This window comes from Dryobates pubescens, chromosome 16 (assembly GCF_014839835.1).
Source record: "Dryobates pubescens isolate bDryPub1 chromosome 16, bDryPub1.pri, whole genome shotgun sequence".
NCBI lineage: Eukaryota > Metazoa > Chordata > Aves > Piciformes > Picidae > Dryobates > Dryobates pubescens.
In genome coordinates, this window is record NC_071627.1 from 18,626,697 (window position 1) to 18,641,547 (window position 14,851).

The 14,851-nt window shown below is 40.6% G+C and overlaps 1 protein-coding gene across 2 annotated transcripts; it reads right to left on the reverse strand.

Moving 5' to 3' along the window:
* Nucleotides 1-706: 706 nt before the first annotated feature.
* Nucleotides 707-14,672, reverse strand: UBLCP1 (ubiquitin like domain containing CTD phosphatase 1). 2 transcript variants are annotated; one of them, XM_054168459.1, is made up of 11 exons: nucleotides 14,611-14,672; nucleotides 11,860-12,053; nucleotides 11,386-11,477; nucleotides 10,897-10,982; nucleotides 10,695-10,810; nucleotides 9,512-9,610; nucleotides 8,056-8,093; nucleotides 5,794-5,892; nucleotides 4,887-5,003; nucleotides 3,128-3,255; nucleotides 707-1,712 (listed from the first exon to the last, which is right to left on the reverse strand). In XM_054168459.1, exons 2-11 carry the CDS (start codon nucleotides 12,011-12,013, stop codon nucleotides 1,685-1,687), a joined length of 957 nt encoding a protein of 318 aa, XP_054024434.1. In that variant the 5' UTR covers nucleotides 12,014-12,053; nucleotides 14,611-14,672; the 3' UTR covers nucleotides 707-1,684. The 2 variants fall into 2 exon arrangements, with proteins under 2 accessions (XP_054024434.1, XP_054024433.1); XM_054168458.1 differs by having other exon boundaries at nucleotides 11,860-12,050; nucleotides 14,611-14,661.
* Nucleotides 14,673-14,851: the final 179 nt, after the last annotated feature.

A 14,851-nucleotide genomic window follows, 5' to 3' on the forward strand; every position in this document is an offset into this window, starting at 1 on the left:
TCTGCTGTCTGGCCAGTTTGAACTCTGCAGGTGATTCTAGTGCAATGATGTGGCTTCTTTCAGTTGTTCAAATGGAAAGGTATCCTATACCAATACTGGTATATTGTCATTCACCAGTCCTGCATTCCAGTATCTAGGCTCCTGTAGCCTTTCTGGGTAAAGGATCACTGCTCTTACCTAGGGGACTCCACCTGCACTGCATGTATATGTGTGAGTTAGCCTTCTAGTTCAAAAACCAGCTCTAGGAGACAAAACTTCAGAAATTCATCCTCCATCCCCAAGATTTTTATGCATCAGGTTTCTGGTTTACTGGCCTAAAACACAGCTTGGGTTGGCACTCCCACCACAAAGAACAGTGGATAAGAAACTGTGTATTTTCTGACAAGCCACTGAGCTGGAGCCTAACGTGCTCATCTTAACAGCTCATTTGTGTCTGCTGTCCTGACACGCTGACATTTGCTGTCAGGGTTCCTCTCCCGGGCAGCCAGGTGCTTTGCGATTCAACACTGCTGCCCTAATCCACAGCAGCACACACCAGGCTCTTCCTTAACTACTAATGCAAGGTTGGTGCCTTTGGAATCCAAAGAAACACACCCAACCCCCCGCCCCCCCCCCCCCCCCCGAATTAAGATTAGCAATGGCTTCTCTGTTATGGAAACTACACAACGAAGACAGCACAGGACACAAACTATGAAAAAAAAGGTATTTATTATTTACACAACTGCTATAGTTCCTTAAGAACAATATATACCATTTTCCTTTGAAAGGGTCAGACTTCTTTCAAATACATGAACTGCATAATGCACAAGTGTTGGTAATGCCAAACAGCAGTCACATCACACTCCTATAGTGCAGGCATAAGCAGCGCAAGTAAATGATACTTTTAAGAACAGTATGGCTGAATGTTGTATTTAAACACAGTGTTTGCACTTTGACAAGGTTTAGCTAGAAGAGAACAAGGATTTTGATCATGCTTTGTTAGGAATTAGACTCTCCCATCTTAGGTTTAAACTTCTTTATCTGACATAGGAGAATTTTTCAGGCAGACTGCTTTTCACTTACCAAACAAGAGTGGGTTTCTCTCCCGCAAACTTCAGTCTTTTGTTTTCCAGTCAACACTGCTTTATAGTACAAGTTCACATACTGGGGTGGCCACAGAGGTGGTACTTTCCCATCTTACTGTCTTGCACAGAGAAACACTGACATACTAATACATACCAAACTTAGACAACTTGTAATTTATAGACTTAAATACTGGAATGGGAGAGGGGGACTGTTTCTAAAGATGGAGGGAATAGAGGACTTACACAATTCATACACTGCCGAGGATGGCTCCTTTCTCAACTTTTTTTGGTCTAAGTATCTTCTTTTCTAGTTTTAGAATGGTTTTGGTCTTTTAATGGTTAGGGTTGTACTTCAGCAGCAAAGGAGAGGAAAGTATTTTAAGTAGTAACACCAGAACTGAATGCAAGAGAAAGTATCTGACTTGTTTCTCCCACTTTGAGCTTATTGCTGTGATATTTGAAAAACCCCACAACCAACCAACTGGAAGACCAAGTATTAGCAGTCATTCTGGCATTGGATCCAGTGTCCAGCACTATTATACTCTAGCATAAAAGCAAGGAAAAGTCCAATGATCTTAGTTATGTTCCCTTCAACTCAGTGCCACACAATTTTATTAGCGTTATTGTCCTTGCTTCTTTGAAAGATACCTGAAAGAACAAAGGGACAGTTGTTCATGAAGGAAGAGGAAGGAGCAAATATAGCTAGCACCTTTCATAAACTCAGAGTATGAATCTGATTGCTTTTCTCACTAGCAATCCCCTTCTTGATAATCCAAAATTAGAAATGTGATCAATACTACCTAGGATTTTATTTCACTGTTATTCAATTCCATGGTGGATCCTCTTACACTAATTCAAAGTTGTATCTTTCGTAAGGTTCTACTAGGCTTTTTCAACAAAAGGAAAGAAATGCAAACATGCTATGTTCTAGTAAGTTAAATATTATATCTGTTGGAAGAGCAGCTATCATATCTTTTAAGATAAAAAGGCCCATTAGATATGGCACTCCTTCAAAGAAATTCAAGACTTTAATGAGCAGTCATCCATCATAACCTAAAAAGAACAGCCCTCCAAAAGCTGCTTTAGAGACTGAGTTACTCTGAAATGCTTCCTTTCTTATCTCACAGTTCTCTTACTGCTACAGCTGGAGCAATCTGGCTCTGTGGTGACACTGAAGCCTTTGGAAATACTCCAGGAAAAAAAATCTAACCAATTTAGCTGACAGTGTGAAAGAGCCAGTGAACTTAGAATAGAACAGACCAGGTTGGAAGAGACCTTCAAGATCATCGTGTCCAACCTATCATCCAACACCACTGCTTTTAAAGCTGCAGCATTTGACTTTCTGTTCTAATCAGAAACAAGAAAGAAAATTGCATCAAGTTTGCAAGCTGTTCTTTCAAGCAATGAATGTTTTTCAAATAGCATATTGCATGTTTCTTTCACATGTATTGAAACTTCAGGCTGTTGCCTAAAAACATTAAGAAGAATTTTACCCAAACACTTCATCGAGTCATCCTCTGGCAAGAATTAGGATGGTAAGCAGTGCCCTAAGCATTTGGAAAAATCTTGTTCATAACACAGCAGCTTACATTTCAGAGCTGATGAAGACTGAATACCACACAGCCTGGGTATAGCACCTGAGAACCACACTATAACACTTGAAATCTCTGAAGTAACTGCCCCAAAAGCTGCCTTGTGACAAAGGACCTGATATCTGAACTGACAGCCTATGTTTCTAAGAGTGGAGAGAGCAAGAGATTTCCAGGGACCAGGTTCCTTCAAACATTCTTTCCCTTTAGGAAGCATAATCGCTTCACAGAAAACAATTGGCAGTCCTGAATACTGGAGAAGTAAGAAATGAAATAAAATAAAACCCATTCTGCCAAAATCTTCAGGGGAGCAGCCCAAACACTATAGCTTTACTAAAGTTCTACTCAAACTAAACAACCTTTATAACTGCAACTGATGTCGAAGTTCATCAGCTCAGTTGTTTCTGGTCAACCTCAAGCAAAACACAGTGGGTCAAGGACAGAAGGAAGAAACAATTTAGACTTTGTTCTTACCTTTCCCAATGTTTGTGATTCAGCTCCAAAAAGTCATCTAATTTTGCTATTTCTTTGAGGTACTGAGTGAGCTTTAGAAGCTCCTTGTCTTTATCCCGATTTAGATGTGCTTTCATAAAAGGCCTTATCTATACAAAATAAACACACTGAGTATAACCATTTGCTCAAAGTAAGAAAAATGCCTCTGATTCTCTACCATTTGCCACCCAATTAAAATGTACTTTCAGCACTGTGCCAAGGTATAGCTTCTCTGAGGTAAGAGGAAGCAAAACCTTTTCCATCAGTGGACACATACAGTCTGCTTTGCATGAATTGCAAGACAAATTGAAAGGTTTTTGCTGTGCATGCCCACCAGAAGAAATTTGGTTTGTCTTAAACTTCTTTAAGCCTTCCCTTCTTAGACAGAAGGATAAAACAATCTGGAATGGACTGCTTTGTCTTCTAGTATGATTTGATGATGGTTTTGCAGGAGACATGAGGGGTTTTCATCTTTGCTTTATGAGCTGTGTGTCATCACTGGAACCAAATGCTTTTCTTTCAACAAAGAGCATTTAACTACAGTCATAGCTTCTGTGAAAAGAGATGTCAGAAATAAAGCTTATCTGACAACAGCTTTAAGCTTGGAATATGTTATACCTGGGCCATGTTTTAGTGCTTCACCATCCTCGTCTGCAGCTCTGTTAACATCCTGACAAACTCTATTCAAACCTGAGCTAGAGGGAGCTCTCTCAGTAATCCTTTCCCAGTGAAACCTTTGCTGTTCCTGATTTTCCTGGAACGCTGTACAGTTTCAGTTAACATCATCTTGTCAGATCTCATCAATTGCTACCTTCAAATCATGGAATCTTTCAACGAAACATCATCTTGGATTTCTGCATCTGAAAACATTGTGGGGGTTTTTTTGCCTTTTCAAATAAATTTGAGAGTTCTTTTAGTACCATGCTGTTGGGCCCTCATGTAAGTTAAACTGTGGGAAGAGGTTGTTTTCAGATAGCTTTGTGGTTTCAAATGTGATTTAACAAAGTTTATGGAGGATATAAGAATGCTGGAAGTTTTAGTTAGGAGAAATTGGAAAGAAAAACAAAGAACATTAGGCCAAATGTAGGATCAATAGGACTCAGTACCTTTCCTTAGCAAAAACAAAACATCAAGAGATCAGTATTATTAGGATGAGTAAAAATGGATTATTGTGTTACGTTCAATTTTATATTGGGCAGAACCCTACAACAACATTAAATATTGAGTTTCATTCTTCTTTTGTTAGGGTCAGCACTGATAACAGAGCATGAACTGGTTGACAGCTTTATCAAATAAAATATTTGCTGTTCTGCAGTCAAAATGGCTTGAGGTATTAATTATCTCCCAGAACAGAATTCTTGCTATTATATTGGCTTACTGACACTTGTTATTTTCTGAATATCACCACTCCTGAGATCAAACATCACATATTTCCGTGGTGCCTATCTGCAATGCCCAGCTCAATTAGGGCTCAGAGGTACAATTTAAGCAGAAATTGTCATTTCATTGATTTTTTTTTTTGGTGATATTCCAAAAGCTCACTTAACAGCAAAACAGTTTATTTAATACTACTATAAAGGGAAAGTTAGTGCAGACAAATGGCAATCTAAATAAAATAGAATAAAATCTGTATCTTTGCTAGTTCAGACTAGCTTTTCTTTATCATACAGCAAAGTATAGGAAAGTCCTACTTGAAGCACAACAGAAAGTAGTCATAAATGGAAATTCCATTTAAAAGTACCTTGAGTCCATTCTGTGGATTCATGAGGAAGTTTCGGCCAATATCATCAAACATAATAGTATTTTTTTTGCTGTAATACTCTGAAAACTTTCCCCAGATAACACCAAGAGGCTTCACCTGCAAAAATAACACATACAAGATACCTGTGGTAAATCAGATCATATACAGAGGACAAAAACAGCAGTCTATAGGAACTTGAGTTCAAATTCAAATAAACACTTGTGTTCTTTTGCTGAAAACTCAGGAGGTTTTGGGGATTTAATAAAGGAAGGGATATGAGGAGGCTGAGATGAGACCTTACTGTTCTCTACAACTACCTGAAGGGAGGTTGCACTGGGGAAGGAGCCAGCCTCTTCTCTTGGATGGCAAGCAACAGGACTAGAGGAAATGGTTGTAAGCTGCACCAGAAGAGGTTCAGGCTGTATATTAGGAAATATTTCTTCACAGAAAGGGTTCCAAAACACTGGAATGGTCTGCCCAGGCCAGTGGTGGAGTCACCATCCCAGGAGGTATTCAAGTAGCTGTAGACCTTGCACTTAGGAACATGGTTTAGTGTTGACCCTTCGGTACTAGTTTGAAAGTTGGACTGGATGATCTTTGAGGTCTCTTCCAACCAGATAGATATATTATGTGATAACTATCCCCAGGACTCAAAAATATTTTTCTGTTGGTACTAAATTTTCTTGCAACAGTTATCTATTATTTGATTTGAGAGCAGTGTTATCAAAATGTACTACTCAAGAATTGATAGAATTTGGGTTTTTTTCCTACTGAAATTCTCTGTTTCCAAGATTCTTACACTTTTCTTGCATGGAAACTCCAGCACAATTTTGTTTGAATATTTCCAAGGGGTATGATAACATGTCAGTTGACTGTAGAAAAAGATCAGAGAAAAATAAGTGCTTACATCTATGAGTCCTCTTCTAGGAGTGTGCACTGTTATCATGGCAGCACTGTCCAACATGAAAGTTATCTTGTAGTTTGCATTGGTACTCACTCCCAGCTCCTGCATCACAAAGATTTATTACTAAAGCTTCCAATCATGACAGTTTTACTGCTGTACAACTGGAGCCACAGTTATAATACATTGTTTATTAAAGGTTGAGCTGCTGAGAATTACCAGAGACAATAAAAACAGGTAACTGAGGGGTTTATTTTGACCCAATGAGAATCATAAAAGTACACCATTCTACCAAGAGACAAAAAAAAAGGCATGGTAGGAATTTATTCTCTCAGTGTTTACTACCTGAAACTGATGTCAGCATAAAATCAGAGCAGAAAAGGCAAAATACAGAGGTCTTGCCCATACCTTCATGCATAATCTTTCAGAAGTCCTACATGCTTCAATTCTACTCAGTATCTATAGCAAGGATACTAACTGCACTGCCTGCTGCTCTTGCCTGTGCCTTCCAGTGAGTTGCAACAAATCAAAGCCCAGTCAAAAATGAAACATACATCAACAGTTCGTAGTTGCAGCTGCTTCTTACACGTATCAAAGAGAGCAGTTAATCAGGAATCTGTCAGTTTGCACTCTAAAGGTTTGATAAATTCTGAAATAAAGACTCTAAGGAAAACATAATTTTTTGGAAATAAAAACTTTGACTAGATGAGAGCAACAGTTCCATTACAAATCCTTTGCAAAGCTGCAAAGTAATGGTGCAAAATCTGCTGTCATGTCCTAGAATAGATACTGACAAGTTCTGGTGTGTGCAACAGCAGTAATGTGCAAGCCTGCATAGCAAGGAGAAGCTGTCCACTACAACAGCTCTCTTGCAAATGCCCAGCTGCCACTGAACTGATTTGCTTTTATATGTAAAAGTGTATCTTCCAAGTGGAAAGCCTACTTGGGTGAATGTCCTGTTGCACTGCAAAAACTAGCTGTTCTAGAGTGTTTGAATTCCAGGCATAAATACATGGCAAATGAGAGATTAAATTTGGTTATCTGATACTCCCTTCTTAATGCTGTTCCTGCTTTATAGTTTAAACCAAAAAACTTTATGTAAATTATATACTTCTATTGGTAAGCACCCCTGGTGTTGTCTGTTTAGGGAGAAACAGCAGTTAGCCTCTAGTGGTGGGAATCTCCAGTGATCAAGAGCCCACGGTAGGCATAGAAAGGCTGTGATTCATTAACATATCAAAGGATGGAAATGTGACTTACTAAATGTAGAAAGGTGACCAGAGCAGGGGAACCAGCAGAGTTTTGAACAATGCTTTTCCACAAGGTTAATCCTAGAACTACACTGACAGACATAACGTATGACACTGCTCCGAGGAGGGCAACGTTTGCACTGATTTTACTTGCACTAACTCCACTTCATAGTTCTGATGAAAGGTTCTCATTTCTGAGATCACTCTGAGACCTTTTTGTTTGCTTAGAAAAACTACAGTAATTCATTATCTTGAGGAAGAGAATACCAGAAAATGTATTTTGCTCTGTAAAAACCTGAAAAAATGTAGAGTGGAGGTAAAAATGTTTAGATTTGGAAAAGTTTTCCCAGGAAAGGAAACAAGCTTTGATTTATAAGCACAAACACCCAAACCCACCAACCAAAAATACAGCAATTCTTAGTAAGCTCATTAGATTTACAGCTAAGCCTGACTGTAAATATGTTTACCACTAAGTCAGATGTGCAAAACTGGCTAGTTGCCCAATTTAGGTACGGAGGAAACTAGGACTGAAAGAAGAGCTCTTACGGATGTTTTAATAAGGCAGAGGAAGCAACTGAATCCCACAGCTGCAAGAGGTACAAGATAAACATGAAAAGAGCTTCCTCTTGATAACCTACTCCAGCCTGCCACATCTGTTTGCTCCTTTAAAAAAAAAAAGGTATTACACTTAAAGGCTAGGACTCTATAAATAGAGTAAGATGAAAGCAACTATGAAGGCTGTGTGACTAAGCCCAAGTTTCAGCAGGTACTGATTTGTGTTTGGTTCTGCTAAATTTAGCACCTACTGCAGCTAGTTTGTGTGGAATGCTAATATTAGATTTAATCTAGTTTTGTGACAGAGAGAATTTAAAGTAACAAGGAAGATTAAAAAAAATAATGTTTTGATTCATACAACCTCCCCAGTTGCTAATCCTCTCTCTAACACTGAGCATGAGTTCAGCTCTATGAACAGCTACTCAGACTCGAAACAAATGACATTGTTTTCAGAACAACTTACTTTCATTTTAGCTTCAATCCACTTCATATTAGTAGCAGCTGAAAAAAAAAAGGGAGAAAACAGAAGGAATACTTGATCAGAATGAATCACTGCCAGGCAATAAAGAAACAAGCCAGGAATTCAACATATCAAATTTAATTTCAGAAAGACCCATCCTTGATACAGCTTTTATGGCTCACTGTCTTGAAGACAGTCCTCCCTCAAGGAAGTTTATTTTTATTTAGAAAAGCTTACTTTTCAAATGAACAGCTTGGGTTGCTTAGCCTGGAGGAGAGGCTCAGGGGAGACCTTCTTGCCATCTACAACTACCTGAAGGGAGGTTGTAGCCAGGTGGGGGTTGGTCTCTTCTCCCAAGCACCCAGCACCAGAACAAGAGGACACAGTCTCAAACTGCAGCAGGGGAAGTTTAGGCTGGAGGTGAGGAGAAAGTTCTTCACAGAGAGAGTTGTTAGCCATTGGAATGTGCTGCAGTCTCAAGTGCACCAGGGAGGTTTAGACTGGATGTTAGGAAGAAATTCTTCTTAGAAAGAGTGATTGGCCAATGGAATGGGCTGCCCAAGGGAGGTGGTGGAGTCACCATCACTAGAGGTGTTTAGGAAGAGACTGGATGGGATGCTGGGTGCCATGGTTTAGTTGATTAGCTAGTGTTGGATGATAGGTTGGACTCGATGATCTTAAAGGTCTTTTCCAACCTGGCCTATTCTATTCTATTCTATTCTATTCTATTCTGTTCTATTCTGTTCTATTCTGTTCTATTCTGTTCAGCACTGTAAGGATTTATAACATTTTCTAGATCAGGTGCTACTGAACTACAGTCTTCAGGGCTTTACGAGGTGTGCTTTGAGTAACCATACTGCCTGTGCTGGATTTTTTTCTGGAAGCAATGATACAAATACATCAGACCTGAAAAGGGCAACAGTGCATTGCCCACTGATGGAAGAAAATGTGGAAACATTGTTCCAGAATATGAAAATGCAATTTTGTAATACAACTTTAATATGGTTTAAAGCCTGAATTGGCTAAAGCTGTTCTCCAGCTGTCGGACAGGAAGTGAAACAGCATGCAAAGGCAAATAACAAAACATCTCTGCAGACAGAAGACTTTGGTTCATTTGGCAGTTCACTACCTATTGTCTGGATAGGATTATTTGTAAAGATGGCTATCAAACGGTGTTTGAATGCTGATTACACAATTTTGTTACTTCAAGCACTTGTTTGTTTGTACAAAGTAACACTCAGTAAAGTGATGTTGAGCTTTACACTGTGATTAGACCCATTCCTGTGAGCAGCGTGTGGCGATTTTTCACCTAAGAATAGTGTGAACACCCCTGCTGAATATATTCAAGCTAGGAACTCCTGTATTGTCTTAGATGTCATGATTCACACTAAAGAGCAGCATAAAAAACTCCCATCTGAAGTTTCTGCTCTGAAAACCAGGTATCGAACACAAAACTTACACCAAATTACAATGTCATAATCCTCATATGCAGATGTCAGGAATTCATGAAGGTATGGCCTCATCAGTTCCACTCCAGTTTCAGCACAGGATCTGTGGTCTAAAAATAATACAAAGAATTCACTGTAAAGTTTAAGTTAACTTGCTAGAGTTCAGCCTGACCTTCTTATCTATCCAGAGACATGAGGAGCTTCATGAGGGAAGTACTGGGACACTTTAAAATCATGAATGAATTTATATCAAACTACCATTCCCATTTTAAAGGTGGAGAGAAGCAGCATAGCAAATACTTACCTATTGATCCTTACAGGTATTTCAGGGCTTAACTAATTAAACCAGAGATCTGTGGGTCTTAGAATCTTTGAAGAGTCAGGCCAAATAGTTCATCTGAGTACCTTAGCAAATTTCTAACGGCCCAGATATGACAGAGAGTCCTTCAAACCTAGTCCAGTTAATTTTGTGAGCATACATCAAGCTTAATTCAGGCATGCAAATTAGAAATCTGATGACAAATTCTGCTAGCAGAAGGCCCCTAAATAAAAATTTTAGACTCAGTAATAGGTTGACTTTTGATCTGATTGCAAATAAATCTCATCAAAAGGGAAAGCTAAGGAAATAGAGTAAGGCAAGCTACTATTTACTGCTTAGAGTAAAGCTGCTATGACACGCCTACATCCCAGGAAATTAACTCAGAAGGAAAATTCTGGCTTCCAAAAAAAACCAGTCTGACAGAATTTTCAGGTAAAACATGGTTTTGAGCATGTTTAGTAACAATCTGGAAATGAAATTTGAAGCTGTTCTCCCAATCCCCCTGAAAGTGGAGTCAGTCAGATACAGACCAAGATTGTTATTTTACCATATCTTGCCCTTGTGCCATGTGGTCCAAGACACAAGCTGGTAAAGAGAAAGATTATTTGGATAGAATACTAAATTGTTACTTGTTGATGTCTCCTTGCAGAAATAGCTGCTGCACTAACATCAACAATACACAATACTTAAAAAGCCCAATCTTTTTATAAAATTTTGAGCAGAAGGCCCCAAAACATTAAAAAGCAGAAGTTCTGTAGCACAACATACACCAAAGTTACTGACGTAGATTTGCCACCCCAAAATCAAGGAACATAAACTGGCAAGTACACTGAACGCTTAAACAAACAAACCCCACACGTTGCATGGAAACTCACCAAATAGTGTATAATCAACATCCAGCACCAGCAGCTTTTTGCCTTCTCTAGGAGGATTCAGAATTTCCACTTTGTATTCTTTAACTCTGCGGGAAATTTTTAGTAGATTTTCTTCCCTAATGGAAAAGTGCAAAGGGTTAATTACAATGCATAGTGTACATTCAGTTAGCATGACTGGCTTTTAATAGCTAAAATTTCAAACCTGTTCTCTACTTCCACAACTTCCTCTTCAATATCAAAGTCATTGACAACATCATCGTTATCAGGAGGTGGCCCAAGGACATCTTCCTAGAGGAATAAGAAGAGAAGATAACTAGGATCACTGAAAGAAAGCAACAGTGGGTGTTGTTTCTGTTCCTGCATGTTACAGAAAAACAAAACACTACTTAACCAAAGTGGTTTCACTTCACCAGTGGAAAGAACTACTGAAGTAGACTGTTCAGTTTTGAGAAGTCAGTGAACATCATCATAATAGGTTTGTACTTTAAGCCCAGAACGACACAGGAGCTAAATGACTAAACTGCAATCAGAGTTAAGAAAAATTTGTCTTACCTAGGAAAATAAATGCCAACAAAAATCTTCAGTACTACTATCTTTCAGGTGATTACTGGAGCATTGAAAATTTAAAATCATAATTGGGAAACATAGGTAAGCATTTTTTCCTGTTTAAGCTAACAAGTAAAATACTTACCAAACTCTCTTCACGAGTGCCCATCATCATGATTTTAGTATTTGGTTTCAACTTGAGAGCTCCAAGCTTAACATCATCATCTGCAGGTTTGCCTACAATGTGAGCAGATATTTAGTTTTTATTACTAGGGTAGTGACATTCTAGAAATTTGCCAATACATTTCATGCTTGATTGAGATAAGCTACCCATCAAACACCAGAATGCCTCAAACTGCATCTATATACAGACACATCGCTGGTCTGGCTAGCAGCAATTTAACTTTTTTAATCTACTTTAGCTGCACTTCCATGTCAGTAATTAAATGTATCAATAATACACAATACCGAGTGATGTACAAAATCCCTATGTGCATTCAAAAGCTAGGTCTGGGAGGGAGATGGCCTGTTAGTAAACACATCCTGGCTAGGTTTAGAGGGTGTTTGTCCTTAAACATCTCAGGCGTGTCCACAACAAACAATTAATATGAACAGTTACCCTTCATTTTAAGTCCAAGTAGTTTTTGACGCTCTGGTAGCACTCCTGTAAGGCCTTTAAGGGACTGCTTCAGATCCAACACAGTGTCTTCTTCTGATAGTGAGGTTATTGTATACTCCTGTCCACCCCATTTTATTATGAGAGAGAGAGACATCCTTGACGCATATGTTCAGTATTGTTTTCTGAAAAACCTGCTGCAGGTGGAAGACACAATGGTCAAGTAAGGCAGAAATAGGAGAATTGCTCTTTTCAGATGACAGCCCATACAGTCTATTCAAACTGCTTTTGATTTATTATATTGTACATCAAAGAGCTGTTTGTTTTGCATGAGCAGAAGATAAATGTGTTGATAAAATGTTGCAACTATAAGGGAGAAGGAATAGCGCTAAAACCGGGGCTCCCAGTTCCACTTCAATGTATTTAGCAATGTCACAGTCACTGTTTGCTCCAGCATGTGCTCGTTTGCTGTGTTCTGTGCAGGTACAGTCTGTTCACTGCACAGCCAGCACCCAAACAGAGTACTGCAGTATCATAAAAGTCATTTGAAAGCTCAGAACTGTCCTCTGCAATAATTATGCAACCAAACCAGCCAAGGGGACATCTTTACACATATGACAACAAAACAGCAGATATGAAATACTTGAAATATAGATAAACCCCCAGTAAAACAGTTCTGAACTCAAAAGTGCATTTGGCATTGCATTTCTCTAATCACTTTCTGTGCGCAATACTCGCAGTAATACACACCCCAGGTCATGTCTCACTGTAGCAACATCAAAGTGTGAGTTTGAGAACAAAGCCAAAATACACACCTACACAATGCAATTACACTGTAAGACCTGCACTTTCATTGCAGTGCTGACAAAACAACCATCATTATACTATCTTTAATTTCCACGGCATCACTTGTACACACTGTATTTAACAGTTTAGTCCTACATTAGACACAGCAGAAAAACAAGATTCTTAGCTTTATGCAGAAGGAAGATGAACATGGTTTTTTTTCTGTTAATGCTTGGAATCAAGTAGATGGAAAGCTATAAAAAGTCTGTTACTGTCAGGATATGTAGAGAAGGCCTCTGCACCAACAGTGAGATTGTCCTCACAAGCAGACATTCAAAAAGAGAAAGCAGAGCTGGGTAAAGAACAGAGGCTATCCACCCTTCAAGAAATGCATTGCACCAAGAAATACAGGCCTGTCAATTCTGGGAAAAAAACTCAGAGCCCAAAAATCTCATTGTTCTTCCTCTCTGGTATTGTATTCAGAGTCTGTTAGGAATGAACAAGTAGTTACTCAGGCAATACCCACCGAGCTCAGACCAGAAGACAAATAGAGGACTATTTACAAGCTTCTTGCTGAGAACACTACAAGTGACACCTTCACACTATTCTCTAAAAGCACTGAAAACAAATTGAAGAGAAAAACTGATACCACAGAAAAATTATTTCCCCTTCCCCCCCTATTCCTCTCCCCCCAAAAAAACATCCCCAAATCATATAGGGACCTGGGATCATCCTGTGAAAAAGACCCATGGAAAAGGGGCCCTCGAAGCACTAAGAAATTCAACTCAGTTTAAGGATGCATGGTGTCCAGCAACATTGACACATAGGGTCATTATCATAAATTATCCCTGCCTGTAAACCTTTGACTAAGTTTACAGAAAGAAGAGTTTATTGCCTGTTTTCTCACCTGTAGAATACATCTGAAATCACTCTGCAAGAAAATGCATAGAGCAAGAGCTGTAAGAAAACTTCTCAAGTCTCTGTCCAGCACTAAATTGAAAAGATCATCCCTCCAGAGCTGAGTCCTTGACCAAACATCTATGCTTACTGCATTACAGCCCTGACAAGATGAATGTTATCAGGAATGCCAAGCAGAAATAAGGCACCTTTATTCAATGCCAAAACACAAAGGGATACCAGGAAAATTTACTAGAAGAAGAGAGAGATGGGGATTTTCAAAGTTTCTACCATCAGGGCTGGATGCCACACAAAGTAGAAGCTAACCGAAATGAAGCCTTCTTTGGTTAATTACACCCTCACAGCCTTTACAAACCCCTTGGACCACTAAGAGCCTACAGGCTGGAAGGTCACTGGGTAAGACAAAGTGTTAAAAGTTGTGTTGTAGTTAGATTTTTGTATTACACCACTTTGCTTGGAAGACTTGGAAGAGAGACGTCCATATTTTTAAGTTTCATTAAGCAACATAAACTATAAACCATAAAAAAAACCCTAAGCGCAAACAAAACAAGGCACGGAGAGTGCAGTACTGTGCAGAGGAGACCGCAGCACTTTCTACTGCACTGCAACAGGTGGAGGAACGCGGCTTTCACATCAGAAACCGCTCTGTGTCAGCCACCGCCGCAAAACCGTCTCTGGACAGCAGCCGCAGAAACACGAGCGTCTCCCGTCGGGGATGTCCCAGCAGCGACATGGGGCGAGGCGCACGGGGAGAGCCCACAAGCTGTCGCCGGGACCTGGGGAGCCGCTCCCGCCTCGCAGACGTTAGAGGGGCACGGACTCCGCCGAGAAAAGCGCCCATGTCGCCCCCCCACCACCCCCGCCCGCCCCTGCGATCGGCCTTGCCTCACCCCGGCCCGGCAAAGGCCGGCTTCCGCCGCACACGGACGGGCTTGGACCCACCGAGGTGCCCCCGGATCGGGGACACGCAGGCGCTCCCCGCAGCCCACCGGGTCACAGAGCCGCCGCTGATCCACCCCTGCCCCTAGACAACGCGATGCGGCCCCTCACCCTGGCAACGGAACCGGCACCGTCCCGGGATCCGCCGCACCGGAAGCGGAACTGTCGCCCACCGGAAGCAGGAGGGGGGCGGCAGCGCGCGGCGCTGGCGGCCGCCCGGATGTGCGCGAGTGTCCCGCCGGGCCCGCGGCAGGGTCGCTGTGGGAGCGCGGGGCCGCTGGGGCTTGGTTCCCTGCCGGCAGGGTCCGCGCTGACCGGGCGGTGGTGGGGAACGCGCGGTGGTGGGGAACGC

What these genes read in the sequence shown, in the direction of transcription:
- UBLCP1 (XM_054168459.1), bottom strand. Translation starts at nt 12,013, where the DNA reads ATGTCTCTCTCTCTCATAATAAAATGGGGTGGACAGGAGTATACAATA. An exon ending in TTATGACATTGTAATTTGGT is followed by an intron (nt 8,094 to 9,511) that starts GTAAGTTTTGTG and finishes TTTTTTTTTCAG; the next exon opens with CTGCTACTAATATGAAGTGG. An exon ending in GGATTGAAGCTAAAATGAAA is followed by an intron (nt 5,893 to 8,055) that starts GTAAGTTGTTCT and finishes TTTGTGATGCAG; the next exon opens with GAGCTGGGAGTGAGTACCAA.